General features: G+C 49.1%; 2 protein-coding genes across 3 annotated transcripts in view; one reads left to right on the top strand and one right to left on the bottom strand.

Moving 5' to 3' along the window:
* The window catches only part of B4galnt3 (beta-1,4-N-acetyl-galactosaminyltransferase 3), a 106,046-nt gene extending 85,168 nt beyond the window's left edge, over positions 1-20,878 (top strand). The window contains exons 10-20 of the mRNA XM_075982929.1: positions 4,609-4,752; positions 5,569-5,678; positions 6,504-6,604; positions 6,837-6,898; positions 7,608-8,382; positions 12,452-12,768; positions 13,459-13,612; positions 13,827-13,899; positions 15,386-15,539; positions 16,078-16,204; positions 18,713-20,878. Of these exons, the coding sequence (XP_075839044.1) occupies positions 4,609-4,752; positions 5,569-5,678; positions 6,504-6,604; positions 6,837-6,898; positions 7,608-8,382; positions 12,452-12,768; positions 13,459-13,612; positions 13,827-13,899; positions 15,386-15,539; positions 16,078-16,204; positions 18,713-18,821 (2,126 nt within the window). The 3' untranslated portion in view covers positions 18,822-20,878. The remainder of the gene's footprint in view (positions 1-4,608; positions 4,753-5,568; positions 5,679-6,503; positions 6,605-6,836; positions 6,899-7,607; positions 8,383-12,451; positions 12,769-13,458; positions 13,613-13,826; positions 13,900-15,385; positions 15,540-16,077; positions 16,205-18,712) is intronic.
* A 1,072-nt stretch (positions 20,879-21,950) lies between these two features.
* Ninj2 (ninjurin 2) overlaps positions 21,951-25,197 on the bottom strand; it is a 103,836-nt gene continuing 100,589 nt past the window's right edge. The window contains exons 2-4 of one of the 2 annotated variants that reach the window (XM_075981975.1): positions 23,835-24,066; positions 23,072-23,256; positions 21,951-22,221 (exon numbers count right to left, since the gene is read on the bottom strand). In XM_075981975.1, the coding sequence (XP_075838090.1) occupies positions 23,090-23,256; positions 23,835-24,066 (399 nt within the window). In that variant the 3' untranslated portion in view covers positions 21,951-22,221; positions 23,072-23,089. Of the gene's footprint in view, positions 22,286-23,071; positions 23,257-23,834; positions 24,067-25,197 lie in introns of both variants that reach the window. The other variant, XM_075981974.1, reaches the window with a different exon arrangement.

Genomic DNA, 25,197 nt, shown 5'->3' on the forward strand with positions numbered 1-25,197 from the left:
TATTAAAACTTTATGTATGTCCTTATTTATATAACAAATATAATTTCTACAATACTCTTTATTTTTATAATCTCTTAATGATTAACTTACAATGTAAAATCATATCCTTTTGTCTTGACTTTTAGTATTTAAATTTGCATTTTATATTTATAAAAGCATTAATCCCTTCACTACAAAGCAAGCAGAAAATGTTCCCAAACTCACCTGTGATTTTGTTCTTTCCCCTTCTCTGGAGACTAGCTAAAACATCCTGCTCAGCCATTTCACCCATACTGATACTTTGAAATCTGTAGGCTCTGTTATTTTTTTTTTAAATAAGTTTATTTATCTTATTCCCTTTCCCAAGCCATCTCAGACCATTTATATTTTGAGGACAAAGGGAAACAAGTCAGTAAATCCAGAGACCACTGTAGAAATGATTTCATTTTTAAGTACTAAATCTAACGGAGGAAGTGGGGCGGTCTCCACTCAACCAGAAACCGGAACTCCATCCCGCAGCTTCTTCAGCCAAGCAGCAATCGTGCAGTCTCTTTAGCTGATGCTGACTGGCACCACCACAGAGCGAGCTCCAGGAAGCCAGGAATGTTACACAGAGAAACCCTGTTTCAAAAACAAAAAGTATGTTATTTTAAAAAAGGTTGACAAATAGAGCCAGTCTTTTTGTACTATGGCTCTTACTCAGTCAAGACCACAAAGAGAAATTATCATCTACTTATTTTTTTTCCCAAGACAGAGTTTCTTTGTGTAGCTCTCGCTGTCCTGGAACTCAGTGGCCTCGAACTCAGAGATTCACCTGCCTCTGACTCCTGAGTGCTGAGATTAAAGGTGTGCGCCCCCACAGCCCAGCTCAAAATTGTTGTCTTCTTTAAATTTGCAGAATGTGAACTTTTTGGTTCTTTTCACTGTTTTTCATTGTCTCAGCATGACTGGTACTCCAAGGCCCCACTAGAAAGTAAAAATGACTATGCTTAGTGGTACACCCTATAATCTCAGCACTCAGGAAGCTGATGTAAGAGGATCTTGAGTTCAAGGCCAGCGTGCACTACACATCAAGCCTCTGGCTCAAGAAAAAAAATTGAAAACAAAAATGTTGAGCCAGGTGGTAGTGGCGCACGTCTTTAATCCCAGCATTTGGGAGTCCGAGGCACACAGATCTCTAAGTTCAAGGCCAACCTGGTCTCCAGAGTGAGTTTCAGGAAACTCTTGTCTCAAAAAGCCACCACCACAATAATAATAATAATAATAAAATAATAATAATAATAAATGTCAGAGCTGGGTTGTGACTTGGTAGTAGAACACTTGCCTAGCATGTACAATACCCTGGTTTTCACCCCCAGTTCAGAAAAAAGTTAAAAGTAACATCTTCAGCAGGTGGTGTTCGCACACGCCTTTAAGCCCAGCACTCAAGGCAGAGGCAGGTGGGTCTTTGTGAGTTCGAGGCCAACGTGGTCTACAAAGCAGGTTCCAGGACAGTCAAGACTGTTACACAGAGAAACCCTATCTTGAAAAACAAAACAAAACTCAAGAGCCAGAGGTAGGCAGATCTCTGTGAGTTTAAGGCCATCCTGGTTTATATAGTGAGGTAAAGAATAGTCAGGGCTACATGGTGAGACCCTGTCTCGAGAACCAAAAACACTTATTTAGAAAGATTAAACTTTGGCTGAATATTTGATGTTGTAGAATAGGGAACATCTTCCAGGGTTTTTTTTTTCAAGTAATCAATATTGTAAGTGTGTGTGCGCCAGAGAAGGTGTCAGCTGTCCTGCTCTATTGCTCCCACTTGATTCCCGGAAGACAGGGTCTCTCAGTGGAACTGAAGCTACTGTTTTGGCCAGGCTGGCTGGCGATTGAGTCCCTGGGAACTACCTATTTTTGTTCCACAGCACTGGGGCTACAGGCGATGCCCAGCTTTTATGTGGATTCTGAGATTCAAAGTCATGTTTGTGAAGCAGACATGCTTACTCACTGAGGTATATCCTCAGCCCCTTGGTCAGTATTTTAATTTTATAATCACCAATGCTGAGAGCCCTGCTTTCAGCATATATAAGTGATACAAACTAGAAGTTATGTTAAGGGTCATTTTGGAAATTCCTAATTCTAAGCCAAAATTCACTTAACAGCTTTTCAAAATGCTGGCATTCCTGTTTCCTATCCTTGGTCTGTTATGTGTCTATAAGAGCATCAAATTTCACATGCACCTTAAAAACACCATCTTATAGCATACAAAAGTCTTGAACCCAAGCCGTGCTGTTTCAGGAATTGCCCACTGGCATTGCTAGGTGCGTGACTGAGTGCATTATTGTTGTATGAACCAAGGCTACAACACCTCCCCCTTTTGTCTAAATAAGAGGGTTCTAAACCTAAAGCAAAACTATACAATAAGTATAGCTCAGTTGGTAGAGCTCGAGACTCTTAATGTCAGAGTCGTGGGTTCAAGCCTCAGGCAAGAGTGGTTTCTTGCCCAAACAACTAGCCTTGTCACATTGAAGGCAAATTCCATAATGAGTTTCTTTAGTGCCCATCAGCTTCTCTAAAGGAATTGGTACTGCCAGAGGCAGACATGTCTCACTGTTGAGAAAAGTCTAAGTTCTTAAAACATTTTAAATGCCATATTCTGTAGGTCTTAGAAAGGTTTAAAGAATACCTATCCATCTGAAATATATCTCTGACATCTAGAAAGCCTAACACGACTACAGTTTGACTATTATAGATGACTATCTATTAATCCATAATTTTAATTATATATTACATTTTCAAATGAGCTGTATAAACATAATACCTTAGAGTATTAATATACATAGAACAAAATTGTCATTAATTTGTATCAGTAAATCAAAGACCATACCAATGTAAAGTATTCATTCAATGTAAACTTTTTATTTCTTTAGGAAGATCTTGACTGTGACTATTAACCATTTATAATCAACCTCCTTTAAATGAAAACAAATGTTTATAAAAAATCATTTTTGAAATTTGGTTGTTGTTTTTTCCAAACTGCTTTTTGCTAATTGGGGGTGCTGTCAATCAGGTCTTTTATCAGGTATCCTGTGTGGTTGGTCCACCTTATCCAGCAGTCCTGAAGCTGTCATGGATGTTGGACCAACTGGGCCATCGCTTCAGGGGGTCTTATTTGATCAAACTATATTAGTTAGTTGGTAAGGAATCCACAGCTTTTTATCCTCCGTAGAAACAAAAGCAGAACCTGTTTTCCAAACTAACATGTCCTTAGATTTAAATTTTGAAGTCAATATACCTTTAAAATATATATATATATGTTGGTTTAGATTAGCAGCCTGTACAATGAAATGTCTCTCTGTAGTCAGCTCATTGATAGTGAAAAATTCAAAGAAAACACAATAAGATATATAATCTAGATTCTTTTCTTTTTTTTCTTTTTTTGGTTTTTCGAGACAGGGTTTCTCTGTAGCTTTGGAGCCTGTCCTGGAACTCCCTTTGTAGACCAGGCTGGCCTTGAACTCACAGAGATCTGCCTGCCTCTGCCTCCCGAGTGCTGGGATTAAAGGCGTGCGCCACCACCGCCCAGCTATAATCTAGATTTTTTGTGTATTTTTCACTTTTATGTGCCTTTTTAAAATTTTTTGGGTTTTTGAGACAGTATTTCTCTGTAGCCCTTGCTGTCCTGGATCTTACTCTGTAGGCCAGGTTGCCCTTGAATTCACAGAGATTCACCTGCCTCTGCCTCCCAAGTGCTGGGATTAAAGTTGTGTGCCACCATGTTTGTCTAGAATTCTTTTTTTCTTTTTTTAAAGCTTTCTCGGGCTTTATGTGGAAATTTTTGCCAAACTTTTGGGCACCTGAAGGTCAGAAAATCAAAACAGCCAGCCACTGACTCTTACCTCTACTTTAGTCTGAAATGGTGATCCTGCCTCCAGAAATCTCAGAATGAGACTGTGTGTGAGAGCTGTCTCTTCCCATTTTATATTCCTCTCTAGGGCAGGGGATTAAAGGCATGCACCACTACCACCTGGTTTCTATGGCAAACTAGTGTGGCTACTGGGATTAAAGGTGTATGTCACCACTGCCTGGTCAGTCAGGCTGACTGGGGAGCTGTTTTACTCTAATCTTCAGGCAAGCTTTATTTATTAAAATACAAATGAAATATCACTACAGCCATGAGGCTGTAGCTTACTGGTAATGTTCTGGCATATTTTTCCTTTGACACCTACATGGTGTCTCTTTGACTCCACCTACTTTCTCTATATATCTCTGTTCAGATTTCCTGCCTGGCTTTGCTCTGTTAAGCCATTGGCTAAAACACCTTTATTCATCAACCAATAAAAGCAACACATATACAGAAGGACTTCCCACATCAGTAAAGAATTTTGAGGAGGAAAGGTGTCTTTTTCTAGTCTATGCAAAATCATGATATGCTCTGGCCATGAGGTGAAGCAGGTTCACAGGGAGCCAGCTAAACCCACAAGTTTTGGGGCATCCAAGGGCAAGGGTTTAGGCAGGGGCTCCGGCACAGCTTAGACTTTACCTGCAGGAATGCAGAGGCTGTGCCTGAGCTCCTCCACCTGTCCATCAAAGCACACTCGATTCTGTGAGGTCCAACAGCTTCTTCTGTTCTCTTCTCCCTGGGCACAGATGAGACCACCCTAAGGATGGATGAAGTGGGCCACATCCCACAGACAGCAGCCAGTCATGTAAGCTCCTCCAACACTCCTCCCAGGGATGAGCAGCCACCAGCTGATATGCTGCGGCCTGACCCTCGGGACACCCTCTATCGAGGTAAGTCCTTGGTGAGGATCTGCACGAGCTGGGTTTTCTCTGTTGATGGACAAGATGCAGGAGACCTGTCTATTCTATCGTTGGCCCAAAATCACAAAATCTTTTCCCCTTTGAAGTGTAAAACATAGCATACAGACCAAAATTGCAGGAGTAGTTCTGTCTGATTTATGATTCTACAAATCATAGAGGGATTGTCTAACCCCCACCCCAGACCAGAAATGGAATGCCGGCCTGTGGAATAGCTCAGTCTTTTGGTTTGATGCTGAGGACGGAATCTGGAACCTTGAGCTGAAGTGATCATGTGCCCTGCCACGGAGCGCACCCCCAGCTGGTCGTGTTCACATCTTAAAAGCCGACAGTGTTCCCCGTTTCTTCCCTTTGACATAGAAAGTGGCGGCCAGATGTGTCACCTTTCTACAGTCCCAGCAGTCAGGAGGATGAGGCAGGAAGATCCTGAGCTTGTGACCATGGCAGACCCTGTCTCAGAAAAACGAAACCAAAGAATAGCGAAAGCTGGCCCGTGGGAGGAAGGGAGGAAATCTAGGTGATGGGAGTGTGCTGAGGTGGAGCCTCATGGCCCCTTGGAGTGTCACTGGACAGTTACCCAATCGTGCCGTCCCTGCCCCCACCACTGAAGAGTAGTGGCAGCCTCAGCTGATAGACATGGATTGGCACCACAGTTGTCACCGTGACTACAGTTGGAGGCTGCTTTGGTGGAAGACATCAGGTCTCTCCCACCCAGAAGCCTTTGAGATCCGAAGATATTTGTGCTCTCACTTCTACACACACTCCAATCTTCTTCTCTTCTGTTCTCAGTGCCTCTGATCCCCAAGTCCCATCTGCGCCATGTCCTGCCTGATTGTCCCTACAAACCCAGCTACCTGGTAGACGGGCTTCCGCTACAGCGCTATCAAGGCCTCCGCTTTGTAAGTCGTGCCCCTAGACCAGGGAGGACAGGGGGAAGGCTTGCTGCCTGTGGCTGGGGTGCAGGAGATGGGAGATGGGCTAAAGCTTACTCTGTGCCTCCTGTGCCCAAGCCACCAGACAGGATGGTCTCTCATTCCTGGATGTGCTCACTAGGGTGGACTATCCTGTAGAACCTGCAGATAGATGCCCTGCCTTCGAATCTGTCTCTCCCCCAGTTCTTTAGCCTGGTGACTCTGCTCCAAGGGCCACACAAACCCTGTCCTGTCTGCTCAGTCCAGCAACTGGGTAGCCAGTGACATTTTAAACTCACTGACAAGATGCTTGAGATAATGTACTAGATGTTGGTGGTAGCTTTATTTGTGTGGAGAGTGGAGGAGCAGAAAGAACGTGAACCACCTAGAGATGAAGATGAAGGACCAGAGGCAAGAAGGAAGTGGTCAAGAGTCATGGTCAGGTCAGGGAGTATGGGCCATGATTGAGGACATTCTTGGTGGTGGTGAGCTCAGGCTGTGTTTAAGGGGCAAAGGGAATGGAGTGTAGGAAGGGCTCAGTGCTGAGAGAGTTAGTGGGTAAAGACAGGCTCCAGAATAGAAGGAGGAAATCAGGTGGCAAAAGGAAGAGGGAATGGTCTTGGTGACAACTAAGGGAGACAGATGGCCCAGGGAACCCAAAAGATCAGGCCTGAGAACGCTGGAGTCTGGACTGCATAGTTGGATGTGACGTTCAACTCCGTAGCAGCCCTTCCCCATCCAGTGCGGCTCATTCTAGGCTGGTTCCTCCCCAGGATTCTCCCCCTCACACACTCATGTCTCCTCTGCCTTCAGGTTCATCTGTCCTTTGTTTATCCCAATGACTATACCCGTTTGAGCCACATGGAGACCCACAATAAATGCTTCTACCATGAAAGTGCCTACGACCAGGACAGGTGTGTGGTGCTGAATGGGAAAAGTGGAGGTTCTTTTGGGGACTCTGTAGGAGTCAGGAGACTGCCTAGGCTGGAGGGGCCCCTTCACACTGAGGAGTTCTGGGCACCCCTCACGTGCACCTGAGTGGATGTACCCTCGCAGAACAGACTGTCCCAGCTCCTTTCTCCACTCGTGCCCAGGTGGAACCTGTAAGGAGTCTGGTGTGTGTACACATGTCTCTTCCTCCTACAGGTCCAGCTTCCAGGAGTATATCAAGATAGACAAGCCAGAGAAAGAGGGCCTGGAGCAGCCAGGTACAGAGGTGAATGTGGCTAAGGCTGCCAGGGCGCACCTAGCTGCAGGTGGCTGTGGTCTCTTTCTAGGGAACATTCTAATATAGCCTTGCACGGGGAGTTTGGCATGCAAATCCTCCTGATCAGTCCCTCATCACAATCCAGGGAGGAAGAGCTTAGCATGCAAATCCTCCTGATCAATCCCTCATCACAATCCAGGGAAGCATGCTCTAGAGAGACCCTGTGTTGCTGTGGCCTTCCTTCATGAGGGACCAGGGATGGCTGAGGTCACTTGTTGAGTCCTAAATGGTGCTGGTGCTTGAGGTGTTTTATATCACTCGGCCCACAACCTTTAAGAGGTTGGGGTTTGTTTGTTTTAAACTTTTATTTATTTGCATATGTGCTTTTTTTTTTAAGACAAACTCTCATGCTGGCATTCAGGATAGCCTGGAACTTGCTGTGTAGAATAGGCTAGACTCAACTTTGCTACAATCCTCCTGTCTCTACCTTCCAAGTGTTGTGATTACAGGCATGCACACCTCTATACGGCCCATCAGCCTTCCTGTACATAGCGAAACTGGGGTGACGGAGGTGGAGTAACTTGTGCAGGGCCACCCAGCAAATGACCCCCACCTCGACCCCCTTGCTATTGTCACATATGTAACCATCTGCTGCTTGTGTCTCTTGGGAAGAATAGAAACCTCCTGAAATGAGGACTGATTCTTGACAGGTTTTGAGGATGGCCTTCTAGAAGAATCCCAGTATGAAGATGTAGCAGAGGAGATCCCCGCCTCCCGAGACGAGGACGCTGGGACTCTAGGGAGGAAACCACAGACTACTTCCACCCCAGGGCTGGGCATCACTGACTACCACCTTAGAAAACTCTTGGCTCATCCGCAGAGCGGCCCACTGGTGCCTTTTCCCAAACACAACTCTACACCTCCCTTTCCAACAAGGGCAAGTGACATCCTGGACCAGCAGCCAGAGAAAAGGAAGGGGAAAAGTAGCCCTGTGCCCAACCAAGATATGTCTCATTCTGACAAGGGGATCCTGAAGAACCTGCCTCTCATTCCAAGAGCCCGATCCACTGCGGACAGTCCCGGGAAGACTCTGGAGCAGTCTCAGTGGCTGAATCAAGTGGAATCTTTTATTGCTGAGCAGAGACGGGCTGACAGGCTGGAGCCCCAGGCTCCCGCTCCCAGCAGGGGCTGGCGTGGGGAGACGGAAGTGGTGGTAGCGGCAGGCCAGGAAGGAGAAGTGGAGGAAGAGGAAGAGGGGGAAGAAGAGGAGGAAGACATGAGCGAGGCGTTTGAATATGTACCTGTGTTTGACCCGGTGGTGAACTGGGACCAGACCTTCAGTGCTCAGAACCTCGACTTCCAAGCCCTGAGGACTGACTGGATTGATCTGAGCTGTAACACATCTGGCAACCTGCTGCTTCCAGAGCAGGAGGCCCTGGAAGTCACACGGGTCTTCCTGAGAAAGCTCAGCCAGAGGACCCGGGGGTAAGGTAAAGGGCTCCCCTGGGCCTGGGGTGAGGGTAGACAGCAGCCGCTACCCTCGGGGAGCCACGACCTGCGGGCTGAAAGCAGGGTTCCTGCTGTAGGAGTAGCAAACCTTTGCTGGTATTCTGGGGTGTGAGAAGGTTGCGCGGCTTCACCCTGACTGGAGCTGAGGACTAGCAAGGCTTGGTAGACTGGCATCTGCCCTCTGAGAGGGAGCTTGGGAACAGAGAAGCAAAAAAGCGGGCTGAAAACGTAAGTCACAGCCTCAGGTGGAGCTTGGCTAGAGCCCTGCTGTCCCTCACCTCCCCTTTCCTCCCCCCTCTGTTATACCCTCTCTTATTTCATATGTTCATTTGTTTAATCAATCAAGATTCTCAGAGAAGCCGGGCTGTGGTGGCGCATGCCTTTAATCCCAGCACTCGGGAGGCAGAGGCAGGCGGATCTCTGTGAGTTCGAGGCCAGCCTGGTCTACAAGAGTTAGTTCCAGGACAGGAACCAAAAGCTACAGAGAAACCCTGTCTCGGAAATCAAAAAAAAAAAAAAAAAGATTCTCAGAGAAAAGTCGCAGGCTATTAAACTCAGTATGCTGACATGTGCAAACGTGCTGGTTTTACACGTTTACACCTTCACATCAGAGTTCAACGTTCACTAGTGTCTAATAACTCCTGGGCATTTCCCTTCCCTTGCGTTAGCTTGGGTTCCTGTACCCACACCCACTTGTCTACTAAGCTCTGTCCCCAGCCCTTTCTTTTCTTTCTTTTTGAAATAGTCCTAATGAGTTACTAAGGCTGGCCTTGAATTCGTGGTATAGCTCAGCCTGGAACTTGAGATCCTCTTGCCTCAGCCCCCAGAGGAGCTGGGGTTCCAGACCTGTGTCTCAAGGCTTGAGGACAGGGAAAGGAGAGGAGAGGAAAATATTTTTCTAGCTAGTTATTTTTAAACGGTTCTCTCCCACCATGGTTATTTTAGTGTGCTATAAAACAGAGCTAGCCCACCTGTCCAAGTGCATCCCATACCCACGACTGTCTCACCTCTATTCTGTTCCCGATTCTCCCCAGGCTCGGGTAACCACTGTTCTACTCTGTGCTTCCGTGGGTAGCTTTTTTGCTTCTACGTATAAATGAGGACATGTGGTATTTGTCTTTCTGGGCCTGAGTTATTTGTCCTATCATTCCATCTGTGTTGCTGTGGAAGGATTCTGCTGTTTATAGCTAGATACTATTCCATCTTTTATATAAATCAATGCTGTTTACTCATTCAGTTATGGTAAACACTTTGGTTCAACATTTTGACGATTGTAACGAGAGCTGCCGTGCACACATGAGGGCAGAAGCCTTTAACAGACCAATTTCAGTTCCTTTGGGTAGTGGGGTAGCTGGATCAGATGGGAGCTGTAGTTGTAGTTTTTTGAGGAGCCTCCGTGACTTTTTTCTTTAGTAAGCTACACTAACTTACGCTCCCACCAGCGTGTGAGAGGGTCACCGGTGGTCTATCTGCATCATTCATTTTATTTTAGTCATCTTGACAGCTGTCAATCATGCTGGGATGAAATGGTATCATTTTGATCTTACCCCGATGATTAACAATACTGAATATTTTTCACATACTTGTTAACCATTTTTTAAAAATTTATTTATTTTATCTTATATGTATGAGTATTTTGTCTGCATATTTGTGAGCACATTGTGTATATTCCTGGTGCCCTAAGAGGCCAGAAGAGGGTGCTAGATCCTCTTGAACTGGAGTCAGTTATGGTTGTGAGCCACCCTGTGGGCACTGGGAAGCAAACCCGGGTCCTCTGGAAGAACAAGTGCTGTGAACCACCGAGCCATCTTTCTAGGCCATCTACCTCCTGCCCCCCCCCCTTTTGATCTTGTTTGGTTTAGGGTTTGTTGTTATTGTTTGACATAGCATCTCACTGTGTTGCCTAGATCAGCCTTGGTTTGTTTTTGTTGTTCTTTGGTTGGTTTTGGTGGCCCTCCTGTGCCCTCTTTCTAAGTGCTAGGATTACAGATGTGCTACCATGCCTGACTTTTTGTTTTTGTATGTGGCCTTGACTGGTCTGGAACTTTCTATTTGGATGAAGCTAGCCTTGGACTCACAAGCAGAACTCTTGTTGCTGTCTCCCAAAGTCTGGACTTATAGACACATACCTGGCTTTTGGTGTTTTTTTGTTTTGTTTTGTTTTGAGATGAAGCCTTGAGCCTGCATGGACCTGGAATATAGGTCATGCCTCAGTGTTTATTTTACTATCTTTTAAAAGGTATCTCTCTGTTTCCAGAGAAAGAGAGATAGCTCAGTGGGTAAGAACATTTACCATGAAAACTTTAGGGCCTGAGTTCAAATTCCCACATAACAGCCTAGCTCAGCATTCTGTGCCTGTAATTCCAGCGGTGGTGGTGGGGGCGGGGAGACAGGCAGAGCTGGTGCTTGCTTTAGTTTGACAAAGCCTTAATTGTTCATTTTGCCTTTCTGTTGCCTGTGCTTTGAGGCTCATTCAGACAGCCTTTGCCCAGAGCACTCATTACCTGGGTGTTTTCTCTAGCGGTGCCACCAGTTCTGGCGCTAAACAGAAATGTTTGAGTTGATTTTTGAGTGGAGAGACATGAGGGCTTTGTTTTATTCTTCTGCACGTGTAGTTCCCGCTTCCAGCAGACACTGTTCCCTAGACAAGGTACGTTTCACTGCCTTTGTTGCTGGCCCGTTGGCTGGAAGTGCCTGGCTTATTTCTGGGCTCACTCACTGGTGGACAGCTCTGGGCTGTTTCAGGTACCCGGTGTTGGGTGAGTATGCTTAGAATTGTAGCAGCCTCCTGGTGGGTTTTCCCTTTAATCAGTATGAAGTGGCTTTTTGTCTCTTCTGACTATTTTGGTTTGAAGTTTATGTTTTTAGATATTATAGCAACACCTGTTTTCTAAGTCATTTGTTTGGAACACCTTTGCCCTCCTTTCACCCTAAGGTAGTGTCTTTATTTAATGGAGAGGTGTGTTCTTGGAGGCAACAAATAGACGAATCCTGTTTCGTTTTGTTTATTTTCGAGACAAGGTTTCTCTATAGCTTTGGAGCCTGTCCTGAAACTAGCTCTTGTAGACCAGGTTGACCTTGAACTCAGAGAGATCCCCCTGCCTCTGCCTCCTAGTGCCACCACTGCCTGCCTTTTTTTCTGTTTTGTTTTTAGGATTCATTTAAAAAGGCGTGTTACCCTTATTTTTATTTTATGTTTATGGTTCTTTTGCCTGCGCGTACGTCTGTGCACCACATGTGTACAGTGCCTGCAGAATCCAGAAGAGGGTGTTTGGTCCCCTGTGGCTGGTTTTACAGATCTTATGAGTTGTCGTGTGGGTGCTGGAATCCAGCACAGGTCCTTTGGAAGAGTAGCCAGTAGTCTTAACCGCTGAGTCATCTCTCCTGATCCAAGATTTCCTTTTAGTGTGTGTATATGGGGGTTGTTGTGAGGGGGGGCTTGTGCTTGTGTGAATGTAGATGCCCGCCTGTCAGATCCCCTGGAGCTGGATGATTGTCAGCCAGCTGATGTGTGTGCCGGAAACCCAACTCAGGTTCTCTGAAAGAACGGCAAACACTCTTTACCACTGAGCTATCTTTCAAGTCCCTGGATTCTGTATTTATTTGTTTGTTTGTTTTTGTTGTTGGTTTTTTGTTTTGCTTTGTTTTGAGACAGGGTTTCTCTATGTAGCCCTGGCTGTCCTAGAACTCTCTCCGTAGACCAGGCTGGCCTCGAACTCACAGAGATCCACCAGCCTCTGCCTCCCGAGTGCTGGGTTTAAAGGCGTGCGCCACCACTGCCCACCTTGTTTTTTTTTTCTTAATGTGGGTCAATTTCCCAAGGAATCTGTCACAAGATCCCTTATATTGAGTCTTAGAGCTATAAAAGGCCTTGAAAATCACTCCTCATTTGAAGATGGAGGGAGTCTCAGGGCAGCTGTGTATCTTGTATGAGCCTCTACAGCTAAGCAATGGCAGAGCAAAGTCAAAACTAGGATCTGACAACTGAGCCTGCAGGCTTTGACCACACACCCTCTGCTCACGCGGGCGGTCCTCTGTTCCTCAGGAGATACCAGCTGCAGCGCATCGTGAACGTGGAGAAGCGCCAGGACCGGCTGCGAGGAGGGCGCTACCTCCTGGAGCTTGAACTGCTGGAAGGCCAGCGCCTGGTGCGCCTCTCCGAGTACGTGTCCACTCGAGGCTGGCGGGGAGGTGACAGCATTGGCGAAGAGGACACAGAAACCCGGAACCTGCAGGGCTTGGTCTGGAACTCACATCGTCGCCGCAGACATATACTCAGTGTCCAGGATCCAGAGCCAAAGCTGTGCTGGCCGCAAGGTTTCTCCTGGAACCATCGAGCTGTGGTCCACTTTATTGTGCCTGGTAAGCGTTACCAGATTGGGGGTCTTGGTGATCACCCTGAGCACTGGGCCTGTTTTCTTGGTTTGAGCTCCCAAGGATTTGGGAGTGAAGCCTTTGAGGAGCTAGGATCCACAAGGGAGAACAGATTGAGCTGCTGTGTAGAACTGAGATCTCAAAGCCACTGCTTTGTGCCATGCTGGGTCTCCAGGTTGGGTGTGAGCACCAATTTGGGTTGTTGTTGTTGAAGAAATAAGAGTGAGGGTATTATATGGAGTGGGTTTTATTTTGATTATTTTTTGTGGTGCTGGAGATCAAATCCAGGTCCTGGCACTTGCTAAGCAAGGCACGGAGCCACACCTCCAGCCCTAGAGTCGCCTTTAGGATGAGGAGGGAAAACATGAGACAGTGTAAGGACGAAGAAGAAGAGACAAAGTGTGAGTAAGATGGGTAGAGAGCAGGTCTGTTAAAACTGGGCAGGGTTGCTGCCGTGAGGCCCACCCAAGGCTGTCTCCCAGTTTGCCTGGGAGGTGTTCAGGGAGCTATAGAAGGCCCATGCGCTGGCCCTCAGGTCCTTGTGCTTCATGCTAACGATTCCTATAATTGCATTATCTCCTGGCCGAGTAGATGGGACTCCTGACTTGGGGCAGAGTGGAGGGATGTTTGCCTTTCCCTAACTCTGCCGTTTTCTCCCTGCATGACCTACCTGCATAGTGAAGAACCAGGCTCGCTGGGTGCAGCAGTTCATCAGAGATATGGAGGGCCTGTCCCAAGTCACTGGCGACCCACATTTCAACATCATTATCACAGACTATAGCAGTGAGGACATGGACGTGGAGATGGCTCTGAAGAGATCCAGGCTGCGGAGGTGAGGAAGACCTCTGGCTGCAGCTGCCTTGCCCCCTTGCCAGCATCCCAGGACTACCGGTCAGGGCAGAACCAGAAGTGGCAGCCAGCTTCCCTGAGTCCTTACACCCCTGTCCACAACCCAGGAGCAGCTACTGTCTCTGTTTTATGCCTCCCAACTTCCTTCAGGGACCCTACAGCTGAATCCTCACACTCGGCCCCTCCTCTCCCTGCAGCTACCAGTACCAGAAGCTGAGCGGAAACTTTGAGCGCTCCGCTGGACTGCAGGCTGGCATAGATCTGGTGAAGGTAATGGGCCTCAAGGACGCTTGGGAAGGTGATCAAGTCAAGAGGCTGAGAGACACTGGGAAGGTAGTCAGCTCCTTAGGAGGAAAGGGATTGGATCACAGGACTGTGCTTGTCACTGTCCATTCCTGTAACAAGATAACCTGAGTGTCCTCCTTCGCTTTCTGTTGCTATGATAAACACCATGGCCAAGAGCAACTTGGGGAGGAAAGGGTTTTTATTTGGTTCACGCGTCCGGGTCCCAGTGGATCACTGAGGGAGGGCAGGGCAGGGACTCAGGCAGGAACCATGGAAGACAGGGGCGACTGGCTTGTCTTCATATCTTGCTCAACTTTCTTTCTTTTCACTTTAATTTTGTGAGCCGCCCTGTGGGTGCTGGGAGTCAAGCCCAGGCTCCCAGAAGAGCAGCCAGTACTCTTCACCTCTCAGAGCCACCTCTCCAGTCTCCATCTTGTTTTCTCACATGGGGTGACACCATCCACATGGTCTGGACCCTCCCGCGTCAATCATGAATCAAAGTGCCCCATAGACTTTTCCGCATGTCAGTCTGATGGAGGCATAATTGAAGTTCTTCTTCCTAGATGACCCTAGCTTGTGTCGAGTTGATAAAAAAAAAATCAGCTCACTGCATTAAATTAAGATTTGTTTGTTAGTTATTTGTGGTGTTGGGAATTGCACTCAAGACCTTGTGCGTGCTAGGCAAGCACTCCACCACCCAAAGGTTCGTTAGGGTCATAGTTTTAGTCAATGATCACTTTGCCCCATGGCAGCCAAAAAGTGAAAGAGAAGGCTGGGCTCCTAGTACCCACGCCTCCTTGTGACTTAACCTCTTCCCACTGGGCCCCACACTGGTTTCCAGTGGCACTGCAAGCTGGAAAGCAATCTTTATCACATAACCTTTGGGGGATACTTCGAAACCTTAGCAAGGAGGTGTTTTCCCAGTTGTCAGAGTCCTCAGACCCCATAAAACACGGGGCAGAAGTCAGGTATTGTGGCACGTGTCTATAGTCCCAGCTCCGAGGAGGCTCAGACAGCAGGAGCTTGACTTGAGGCCACCTGGACTACACAACCAATCCCAGACTAGTCTTCCGAGAGTCTGTCTCAGAAGAAAGTGGGAGAGGAGCCTGTGTTCACTGTGTGATGTGAGAACTTGGCCCTGCTAACCAGGGTTGTAGAAATCTGTCTCTCGTATTTAGCTTTGTGTAACCTGTCAGTCACTCCAGTAGGGAAGAGCCCGAGGAGGCCTCTAGAGCAGTGGTCACGACCCCCTTGACAAACCTGTTTCCAAAAAAAAATTATGATTCATACTAGTATCAAAATTAAAGTTATGAAGTAGCAGCATCATTTTATGGTTCAGGGTCATCACAACATGAGGAACTGTATTAAAGGGTTGCAGTGTTAGAAAGGCTAAGAATCACTGCTCTAGAGAGTGGCCCCGGCTCCCGGCTCCGGTCCAGAGGTCTGCTGACCTTGCTTTCTCCATCCCCAGGATCCACACAGCATCATCTTCCTCTGTGACCTGCACATCCACTTCCCAGCAGGAATCATCGATACCATCCGCAAACACTGTGTAGAGGGCAAGATGGCCTTTGCCCCCATGGTGATGCGGCTGCACTGTGGGGCCACCCCGCAGTGGCCTGAGGGTGAGCCTTGCCCCGGATGAGGAAGAGGAAACACCCTCTGACCTTAGTGTTTAACCCCAAGACTGGAAAAGTTTATGCCTAAACATCAGCAGCTTTTCCACCCTGCCTTCCTGTGTTCTCTGATCTCTGGAGAGACCCTGGGCAGACACAGTAGCAGGCAAAGCAGTGGTTCTTTCCCTCGTGCCCAACTTGCATTCACCCAGCACCCAGCAAGCATTTGCTGTGGGTTGGATGCTGTGCCCGGAGGATAGGAAGGTGGAGAGAGGAAGTAGATGGGAAAACCAGCTCACAGCTGCCAGAAGGCTGCTGGGATCACATCCTAAATGCCAGACTACAGTTAGGTTGTGACATCAGTCTACGGTCACTGCTGTGTTTGCTGAACCTCAAGCCTTGATAGGGGGATCCCCCACCTCCAGACAGTCCAGGGGCTTCCCTTAGCTGACAGTCTTTTGCCTCTGCTGCCCAACTCTGTACCTCCAGAAGAGCCTGTGGGAACACAGCATCCAGCTCGTCTCAGCAGTGCCTTGTCTGTCCACAGGCTACTGGGAGGTCAATGGATTTGGGCTGCTTGGCATCTACAAGTCAGACCTGGACAAGATCGGGGGCATGAACACCAAGGAGTTCCGAGACCGCTGGGGAGGCGAAGACTGGGAGCTGCTGGACAGGTGACGTAGGAGCAGGGCCTTTAAGGATCTGTTGGAGGCCAGAGCCTCGGAGCTGTGCTGCCGAGTCCCAGGGCTGGGAAAGTATGCTGGTCTGGGAGCTCCCGGAGGCTGGCTTCACTGACACTCGGGCTGTGTATCTAGCAGAGGGGGTGATCCATCCACTGCGAGTCACAGTCTGAATGGGCGGTTGAGCTGCCACAGGTAAAGCAAGATGCTGGAGCTACATGGTGAATGATGCTGTTCTCAGGACCAGACGAGCCACTGGGAGCTTTCTCCCCGGCCAGGGATCATGCTCTTCCCAGACACAGCTGCCTGCAGGAGGGCCTGAAGGCTGTGAGAGGACCCTGGGAGACAGGCCAAGGGTTAGGAGAGAGTGAGGAGCAGCACAGTAGGCAGTGTGGACCATTAAATGGCAACAGGATACCCAGGGGATCTGCATTCCTGGAGGTGAGAAGGGAAGGGGCTCTGAGAAGAGTAAATAGTCTCAGAGAAGAGGGAAAGGGCTGAGCATATAGTTCATTTGTCTAGCGTAAATAAGGTCTTAATCTCAATCCCTAGTGCTAAAGAAGGAGGGGCGCGTGTGTGTATGTGTGTGTACATATGCACACATTCATCACTTTCGTCGGCATTGTGACAAAGTCCCCGACTAAAGCAATTTTAGGGAAAGAAGAGTTGGGGGAGGATTCGTGCAGGGGCGTCATGGTAGCATTCATAAAGATGGGAACTCCCGGCACTGGGCAGACTAGGAAGCAGAGCGAAAGAAACTTAGCCTGGGACAAAGACAGACTGAGACACATAACCCAGTGCATACCATGTGTTAGCATATACTCATACACTTGTATTCTTAGCCTGGTGTGGTAGCTGTGTTGCTAATCCCAGCACTGGGGAGACAGGAGGCAGGAAGGTTGCCACAAGTTCGAGGCCAGGCTGGATTACACAGCAAGACCTTGTCTCAATCCCCATTCCCCCCCCCAAAAAAAAGGAAAGGAAAAAGGAGAGAAATGGGGGGCACAGTGGGAGCAGTAGACTGGGCAGATGGCCAGCAAAATGTTAGCGAGAAGCAGGGTTGTGTGGCCATTGGGCCGCAAGAAGGGGAGGAGCCTGTTGCAGTGAGACTGTTTCTCCCTGCATTTGCATGTGAGTCCTCTTTCCCAAAAGAAGGGGAAGGGAGAGGATGCTACCTGGAGATAAGAGCCTAAGGAAGGCCTGAGAGAGACACTAAGAGGGAGAAAGAAAGCCTGTACGTTCTGGAAGGAGGAAGGGACAAGGCCAGGGGCACCAGGGACTTCCTACTTCTTGAGAGGGAGGACAAGGTGCAGCCACCAACCTCTGGGTTATTATTGGCAAGTGGGGTTCATGCCCAGGGCCTCGTTCATCCCTCTCACCAAACTCCTGGGCTCGGTGCAGGTGTCTCTATTTCTCAGAGGGGAAACCGCTCTTGAAGAGTAGTTAATAACTTGCCCCTTCTCTCCTGAAAAGCAGCAGAGGCTTTAAAATCAGATCCATCTTTGATTTCCCGCTGGAGGGAAGAGAACGGAAGAATACTGAAATATTGAGAATTAAAGGTGGGGTGGAGAGAGGTTCAGAGAGCTTGTGTCAAATAACTCAGTCCCAGGGATCCACATCACAGTGACCCCGAAGCATGGGAGCCCAGTGTAGTGGTTACTGCCACGCATGACCCTTCCTGCTGGGTTTGTGCTTTGATGCGGACCTCCAAAAGCAGTTCTTAACCCTCCCGCTGTCTCTGAGACCGGAGGAAAGAGCGGCTTCTGGTTCCATCTACTTGCTGTCCTGTTTGAAGTTTAGGCCTCCTCGGAAAGGGACCCCTCCCTTGGTGGCTGGGCAAATGAGAACGTTGCCTAGCCTGTGTGAGACCTTGGGTTTGAGCCCCAGCACTGTAAGAAAAAAAGCCAGACCGCGACACACACCTGTAAACTCAGTTTTCAGGGGGCTGAGGTAGAAGGATCTTGAGTTAGAGGCCAGCCTGGGTTACTTAACACGATGATTCCCCCTACAAAACAGCCAGACAGGAACGGGCAAAGCTTGTGGATAGTTTCTCCAGTTCCGGGCCCCTGGTACTGTAAGGTGACTAATATAAGCTGGGAACTGTGCTGCGCGCTGCAGATCCAGTGTGCATGCGCGCGCGTGTTTTGTGTGTGTGTGTGTGTGTGTGTGTGTGTGTGTGTGTGTGTGTGTAATTACAGAGGATGGATGTGTTATATAGATATGCACATTTCTAAGATTATTGTCTTTTTCTAGAGAGGGGGGAGCGTGTTTTTGATAGGCAACTTTTCGAGTCACACAGCTGTACTGCAATCCAGGCAGGTTGGCCCCACTGCACCTGGCTTGCTTTTTGCCCCAAGGGAAGTGACCAGCGGAAGGAGGGCAGGGTCTGACAGAGATGTGGAAGGGTGGGTTCCTCAGGGCCCAGTTGCTCCTGGACGCCTGTTGCCCGGGTGCCTGTAGCGTTCCTGCTTCTGCAGGCTCACACTGCCCTCTATCCTCCAGGATCCTCCAAGCAGGCCTGGAAGTGGATCGGCTCTCCCTCAGGAACTTCTTCCATCACTTCCATTCCAAGCGAGGCATGTGGAATCGCCGCCAGATGAAGATGCCATGACCGCTAGGGACAGCTGCCTACAGCTCCTTTACTTCCGGTTGACCTCGAGGAGGGACTATGAGGAACAGAAGCCTCGGCGCTCGCTGACCTCTCCACCAGGAGCTGTCCCATCATGCAGGGACAAGTGCGGAGGCCCCTCTGCCACCCACTGAGTTGACAGTTGGAACAGCTGCATGGGATGGGCAGTGAGGTCCAGAAGAAAACACCCTCCTGAATAGGATGCCATCATGAACCACAAGGGTGCATCCCCACAACCCCAGCCCTCCTCATGGGGCGGTGTTGACCATGAACAAGAAACTTTAATGGGACAGATTTTATTTGGAGTGGAGGCGAGCGGGGGATAATTTTTAACAGAGTGAAGACTTCTGTGTAGACCCAGCACTGACTGGGCATTGCAGCCCTCAGCCCCACTGAGGTGCTGGTCCCATGCGGAGTACCTCAGCTCCAGGCCCAGTCTGTGCCTTTCATATACACACATCCGTCCTGGTAGTCACTGGACAGGTAGCCGGCCACCGACTGGGTATTAACCCAACTCCTACAGAGAGTGGGTTCTTCAGTGGAAACCCAACATTGGTGGCATCTTCCTACTGCAATGGGGCAGAGTGGGAACGGGTGGGCAGTGGGCCCGTTCTCCCCAGTGTCTGACATATGGGCTATGTAGAACCAGCAAGGCCATGCTGGCCAAGAAATGCCCCTTCTCCTTTGGCTCGCCTGCCAGTTAAGACCTGGAGATAATGAGAGACCACCAGAGGTGACATAGGTAACCCTTAAGTCAACTTCTTAAGTGAGAATTTGTGGGGGACTCAAGCAGGGAGAGACAAAAAGGGAAGAAAATGTATACTGTAAGCTTAGCAGCCCTGTGGCCTCGCCCTCTGTGGAGAGAGCCCCAGCCTCCCGACCCTGAGGAAAAGAGGCAGTGAAATGTGGCCATCTCATAAGGGACGGGGAGGTGGGGGAGGCAAGGCCATGGACAGGAAGAACTGAAAATGGTTAGTTTTGGGGACAACAGCCTGTAACCTTTTCTGTCCCCTAATGTCACATACTTATCTTGCACTAATAGTCCCAGTGCTCTGTGGCTGGGACTTCCTGCTGCTGCTGCTGCTGCTGCATCCAGCGGTACATTAGATGCTGGGCATTAAACCCAGTCTGGGGGGGGGGGGGCGGTTGCGCAGCGCCTTTCCGCTGCTGCGAGGAAGGACTTGTGGTGTGCAGCAGAAAGGGTTCCACTCCACGGAGCCTGCCTTCCACGCTGTGAATCAAAAGTGCAGCATTTGGAGCTGTAGGACCCACGTGGTGGGCTCTGCGAGTGCCAAGAACAGTTTGGCATCCGCAAAGTGGTGCCCACTGGGAACCCACTGGGAACCCACTGGGCCTTGCCTTTAAGCAGTCAGAAGGGCAGGGCGGTTCTGTCCATGGGCTGTGGCCTCTTCTCATCCCTGCTCAGGCCTTCTGCCCTTTAGAAAAGGCACATAGGAAGTAGGCTAGGGCTGCAGCTGGACAGGTGGAAGGCCAGAGCCAGTCCCTGCAGTCCTCCTCTGTTTCTGAGGACTGGGAACCCTCCAGGCCTTGCCCACCCTGCTCACCACCTCCCTCCCAGGTCTAGTGCCTTGTGTTTGATGTCTGTTACCTCCTTACCATCTGCCTTAAGGGAAAGGAAGGTGCCGTGGGTGGGGAGAGGGAAGAGGGCATTAAAGTCAGCATCTTAGAAAACAAAGGGCTGTTTTCCTGTTGCCCAGGAGCTGGGGGACAACACTGGTGACCCTCAGCTGTTTGCTCAGTGACAGCCAAGGACTGACTTGCCTTTGGCCTCGGTGCTTGCTGACACCACACTGCCCTGACTGTGTCTCACAGTCTCAACAGCCCAGGTTAGAGGAGGTCACAACCTCACCTGGAGAGGCTTCCCCACCTGAAGAAGGCTGTCTGAAACAGTCCAACCGTAATCCCAGCACTTGGGAAGCTGAGCCGTGAAGATCAGGCATGCAGGGCCAGCCTAAGACTACCTAACAAGAACCTGCCGAAATAAAGAAATAAACAAATAAATGGAAAAGTTTTTCTGAGTGGTTTGAAGGTGCCCTATTAACGATTTGTAGCTGTGAGTTGGCCTTCCTAGTTATGTTTGACCTAGGCAATTTTTTTTTAACTTTAATTTTTCAAGATTTTTAAAAGTTTATTTTCATTTTATGTTCATTGGTGTTTGTCTGCGTGTATATCTATGTGAATTGGAGTTACAGAGACAGACATGAGCTGCCATATAGATGCTGGAAATTGAACCAGGGTCCTCTGGAAGAGCAGCCAGTGCTCTTCACCACTGAGCCATCTCCCCAGCCCCTATTTTTCAAGGTTTTATTTTCTATGTGTGGGTGTTCTGCCTGCATGTCTATCTGTGCACCATCTGAGTACCTCGTGCCCAAGGAGGCCAGAAGAGGGCATCAGAGTCCCTGGAACTGAAGTACAGACAGGTGTGAGTCACCGTGTGGGTGCTGGGAATCGAACTCAGATCCTCTGGAAGAGCAGCCAGTGCCCTAAACCACTAAGCCATCTCTCTAGTACCCCATTTTTTAAAAAAGAAATTTTAAGCCATTTAGTGGTGCCTTTAATCCCGGCACTCCAGAGGCAAATGCAGGTGGATCTCTGTGAGCTCGAGTCCAGCCTGGTCCACAGAGCGAGTTCCACGACAGCCAGGGTTACATGGTGAAATCTTGCCTCAAAAAAAACCAAAACAAAACAAAGATTAAAATTAAGCTTCTTCGTTTAGAGTGTGTGTGGTATACGCAGGCCATAGGGGCAGGCCAGAGGGCAGCCTTTCAGTGGTTGGTTCTCCCCAACCCCATACCATATGGGGTTCTCAGGCTTGGCAGCAAGCGCCTTTGCTCACTGAAAGTTTGCATTTTCTCACCAGCTGAAAATCTGTATTCTTAAAAGACATCTAAGAAACACCGTTAATGTGGAAAGTACAGTAGGTTGATAGTGGAGTCTTTAAAACTCTGTGTGTTCATCAGTCCAGCACTCAGTACCTGTTTGTGAGGTGCAGATGGCATAGGCCCCTTCCAGGGCACAGATGACAAGGGCATCCACACACCAGCCTGGCTCAGAGCCCACATGACTGGAGACAGCAAGACTAATTTGGTGGCTTTTCAGACATCTTTATAGATAGGGAAGGGAAAATTGAGGCTTGGAGTAGAGGGGAGAAATGCATTGGAACCAGAGTCTGCAGGCCGTGTGGACTGCCTGAGCAGACCCAGTTACCGGTGCTGGAGGACAGGGTGGCCGCTGCAGATGCTGAGCTCAGGCCTCCAGACCAAGATGCAATCACATCACCCAGTAGAACGGCACAACTCATTTCAGGTGCTGCAGGCAGGAAGCAGGGGCATCTTCCTTGCCCCCGAAACTCTCCTGGAGGCTGTGGAAGGTGCTAGTTAGCCTGACAGGTCAGGGCCAAAGGCTGAGGCCTTCAGGCTCAGTTCCTGTGGGGGAAGTAGACAGATAAAATGAAAGGGCAGGGCCGAATGAGGCTCCTCAGACTGGATTTGCACCCAAGTCACCAGGGGAAGGAAAGAATGGTGTGATTCAGCGGCCTGAAGCGCAGTTTCCAGGCGTCTCCAGGGAGCACTGTGGATGCTGCTGCTGGCTCTTGGGCCCAGGTGGCAGTAGCTAGCAGTGCTTGGCTAGGACACTGCAGGACAACACCAACTAGAAGCCACAGCTCCTTTTCTTCCCAACAGGCCACATCACCCACTAACCACATTGGCCTTCCACCCCGTCCCAAATTGTGGGGGGAAAAATATCCCTAAAGACGGCCAGGGTGTGACACAGCTGTCACTTGTGGTTACACAGGGACTTTAAGTCTGGGTTACAAGGGACCGTCCCAACTGAAGGATCGTCAGACATGTACTGACTTGTGGGGGGCTCATTTAATGACACAGCACTCATGGTGCGTGTACTATGGGAGGCCCACGCTTTAAACCAGCAGGCTACCATGCATACTAACACTTAATGCTCATGTACCATGATCGACTCGTGGATACAACAGCATTCACGGTGCATGTACTACGGGAGGCTTACACGTGTATCTTACCACTCATGTATGTGCTGTGCAAGGCCCATCAGCCCTTCAAGAACCGCCTTATCCAAAGGTCTGTAGACCTTCCCCCTTGGTGTGGGGAGGGAGAGCCCTCTTATTCCAATGGCCAAAGGCAGCAAAGGTCAGTTGCGAGCCCTTGGATCTGAGGCCCTCTGGGCCTCCACCTCACCTGGGACCTAGGTAGGGATTAAACAGGATTGCTGGAGGTCCTGGCAGCCATGGAGCCTGTCTTGTGTGCCCCGAAAGCGGTGATAAAAATGTTGATGACCACAGTAGTGAAGACCAAGGAGGTGGCAGCATTGTTGAGCTGATTTAGACGCCACTGGTTCCCTACCTCATTCAGGTTCAGCCTGGCTGTGGAGACAAGATCAGGTGGGTGGTGGGTGAATCTAGGGCTGAAGCCTGGAGCTTCCCTCTCCCCACCCAGGAACTTGGAAACAGCCTGGCTTTAGAGACTGGGAAGACATCAAATCACTGGATTGAGATGTGTGTGAGTCCTCTGACCGGCATTAAGAGGCAATTTACATGGTGTTTCACAGAAAGGGGTGGGGAGCAAAGACATCGTCAAACGGGACGGGTGCTTATAATATAAGACCGCCACCGGCCAGGCAGTGTTGGTGCACGCCTTTAATCCCAGCACTTGGGAGGCAGAGATTGGCAGATCTCTGTGAGTTCAAGGCCAGCCAGCTCTAACTGTTAGGGCTGCTACACTGAGAAACCCTGTCTTGAAAAGCCAAAAGAAAAAAAAAAGACTGTCCTGTGGGGTCAGTCATTCATCGATGGGATATGAGGAGAAAGGACAGGAGCTGCCCTCACTGTAGGATAGAGGACTGGCTCTGTCAGCAGGTGGCTGGGAAGTTTCATGGGCATGCCGGGCCCTTTCCCACCACCAGGGGGCACCAAGGCAGAAAGTGACTGCGGGCCGGGCTTACCGATAACCACGAGAAGAATGCCAATGACAACTTGCAGGAGCAGAGAGACACTGATGAGGGCTATGAGGGTGGCGGAGTACTGCGAGGATGGCCCCTGCTCCAGCACCACTTTCAGCCGCGTGGCATTGGACATGAAGAGCGCCACATCCAACAAGCTCTCGGCCACGCTCTTCTTGGTGGCATAATGGTTCAGATTGAGAGGCGGGTGCCCTTGGGAGATGGAGTGTCCCTGCTGTAAGAGAGGAGGTTCTGGTGAAGGGTCTGGGAGGGAAAGAAGACGGGCTTTAATATCCTTCCCAAAGGAGATGGAATGTCCTCTCGGGTGACAGAGACGGTGTCCCTGTTCAGCTTCTGACCTGAAACCAGCAGAGGGTTGGATAGATGAGCAGGTGAGTAGAGGATGAACTATTGGATGAATGGATTGGGGGCAGAACCTCTGGACCACTAAGCTCCGGATTAACTAATGTTGCCTTGTGATACCTACTTCACAGACGCTGGTCCCTTACACCTTCACATAGTCAGATGAACAACAACAACAGAAGGAACTCTGAGGTCTTCCAGAATGGCTGGCCCTATCCTAGCCAGAGCCTTGATCAAGACTCCTAGAACTTCAACCCTGCTCCAGCACACACTGACTGTCAAACACGGGCTGTTAGAAAACTCATGTACACAGCAGTGCATATGAGCTGCAAGTTCTTAATTTTAAAAAGCGTTTGGGGAGACTGGGGATGTACTTCAGTAGTACCTTGCTCCACAGCATGCCCAAGGCCTTAGTTTTAATTCCTGCCACTGCTGAAATACATTATTATTATTTTGGATTTTCAAGACAGGGTTTCTCACCGGGCGGTGGTGGCACACGCCTTTAATCCCAGCACTCGGGAGGCAGAGGCAGGCGGTTCTGTGTGAGCTCGAGGCCAGCCTGGTCTAGAAAAGCTAGTTCCAGGACAGGAACCAAAAGCTATGGAGAAACCCTGTCTCGAAAATCAAAAAAAAAAAAAAAAAAAGACAGTGTTTCTCTATGAAACAGCTTTGGCTGTCCTGGAACTCTCTCTGTAGTCACAGAGATCTGCCTGCCAATGCCTTCTGAGTACTGGAATTAAAGGTGTGTGCTACTGCCACCCAGCTAGTAAATTATTTTTTAATTATCTTAAAATAAAATTACTTTTGAGGTATAAAATAAAGATCTCCCTAAGCCGCTAACTCCAAAAGACGAAACCATAATATAAGGCTGCATGTGAACCTCTGATTTAGACCAGGAAAATCAAGTCCCCTCTCTGCTGCAGTACCTCCATAGTTGGCCACCCAAGAGGACTTGGGAGATCAGGTTAGCAATGGTGTTTGGGCATACGGAGCCAGAAGAGGC

This window comes from Microtus pennsylvanicus, chromosome 8, assembly GCF_037038515.1.
Source record: "Microtus pennsylvanicus isolate mMicPen1 chromosome 8, mMicPen1.hap1, whole genome shotgun sequence".
Taxonomy (NCBI): Eukaryota; Metazoa; Chordata; class Mammalia; order Rodentia; family Cricetidae; genus Microtus; species Microtus pennsylvanicus.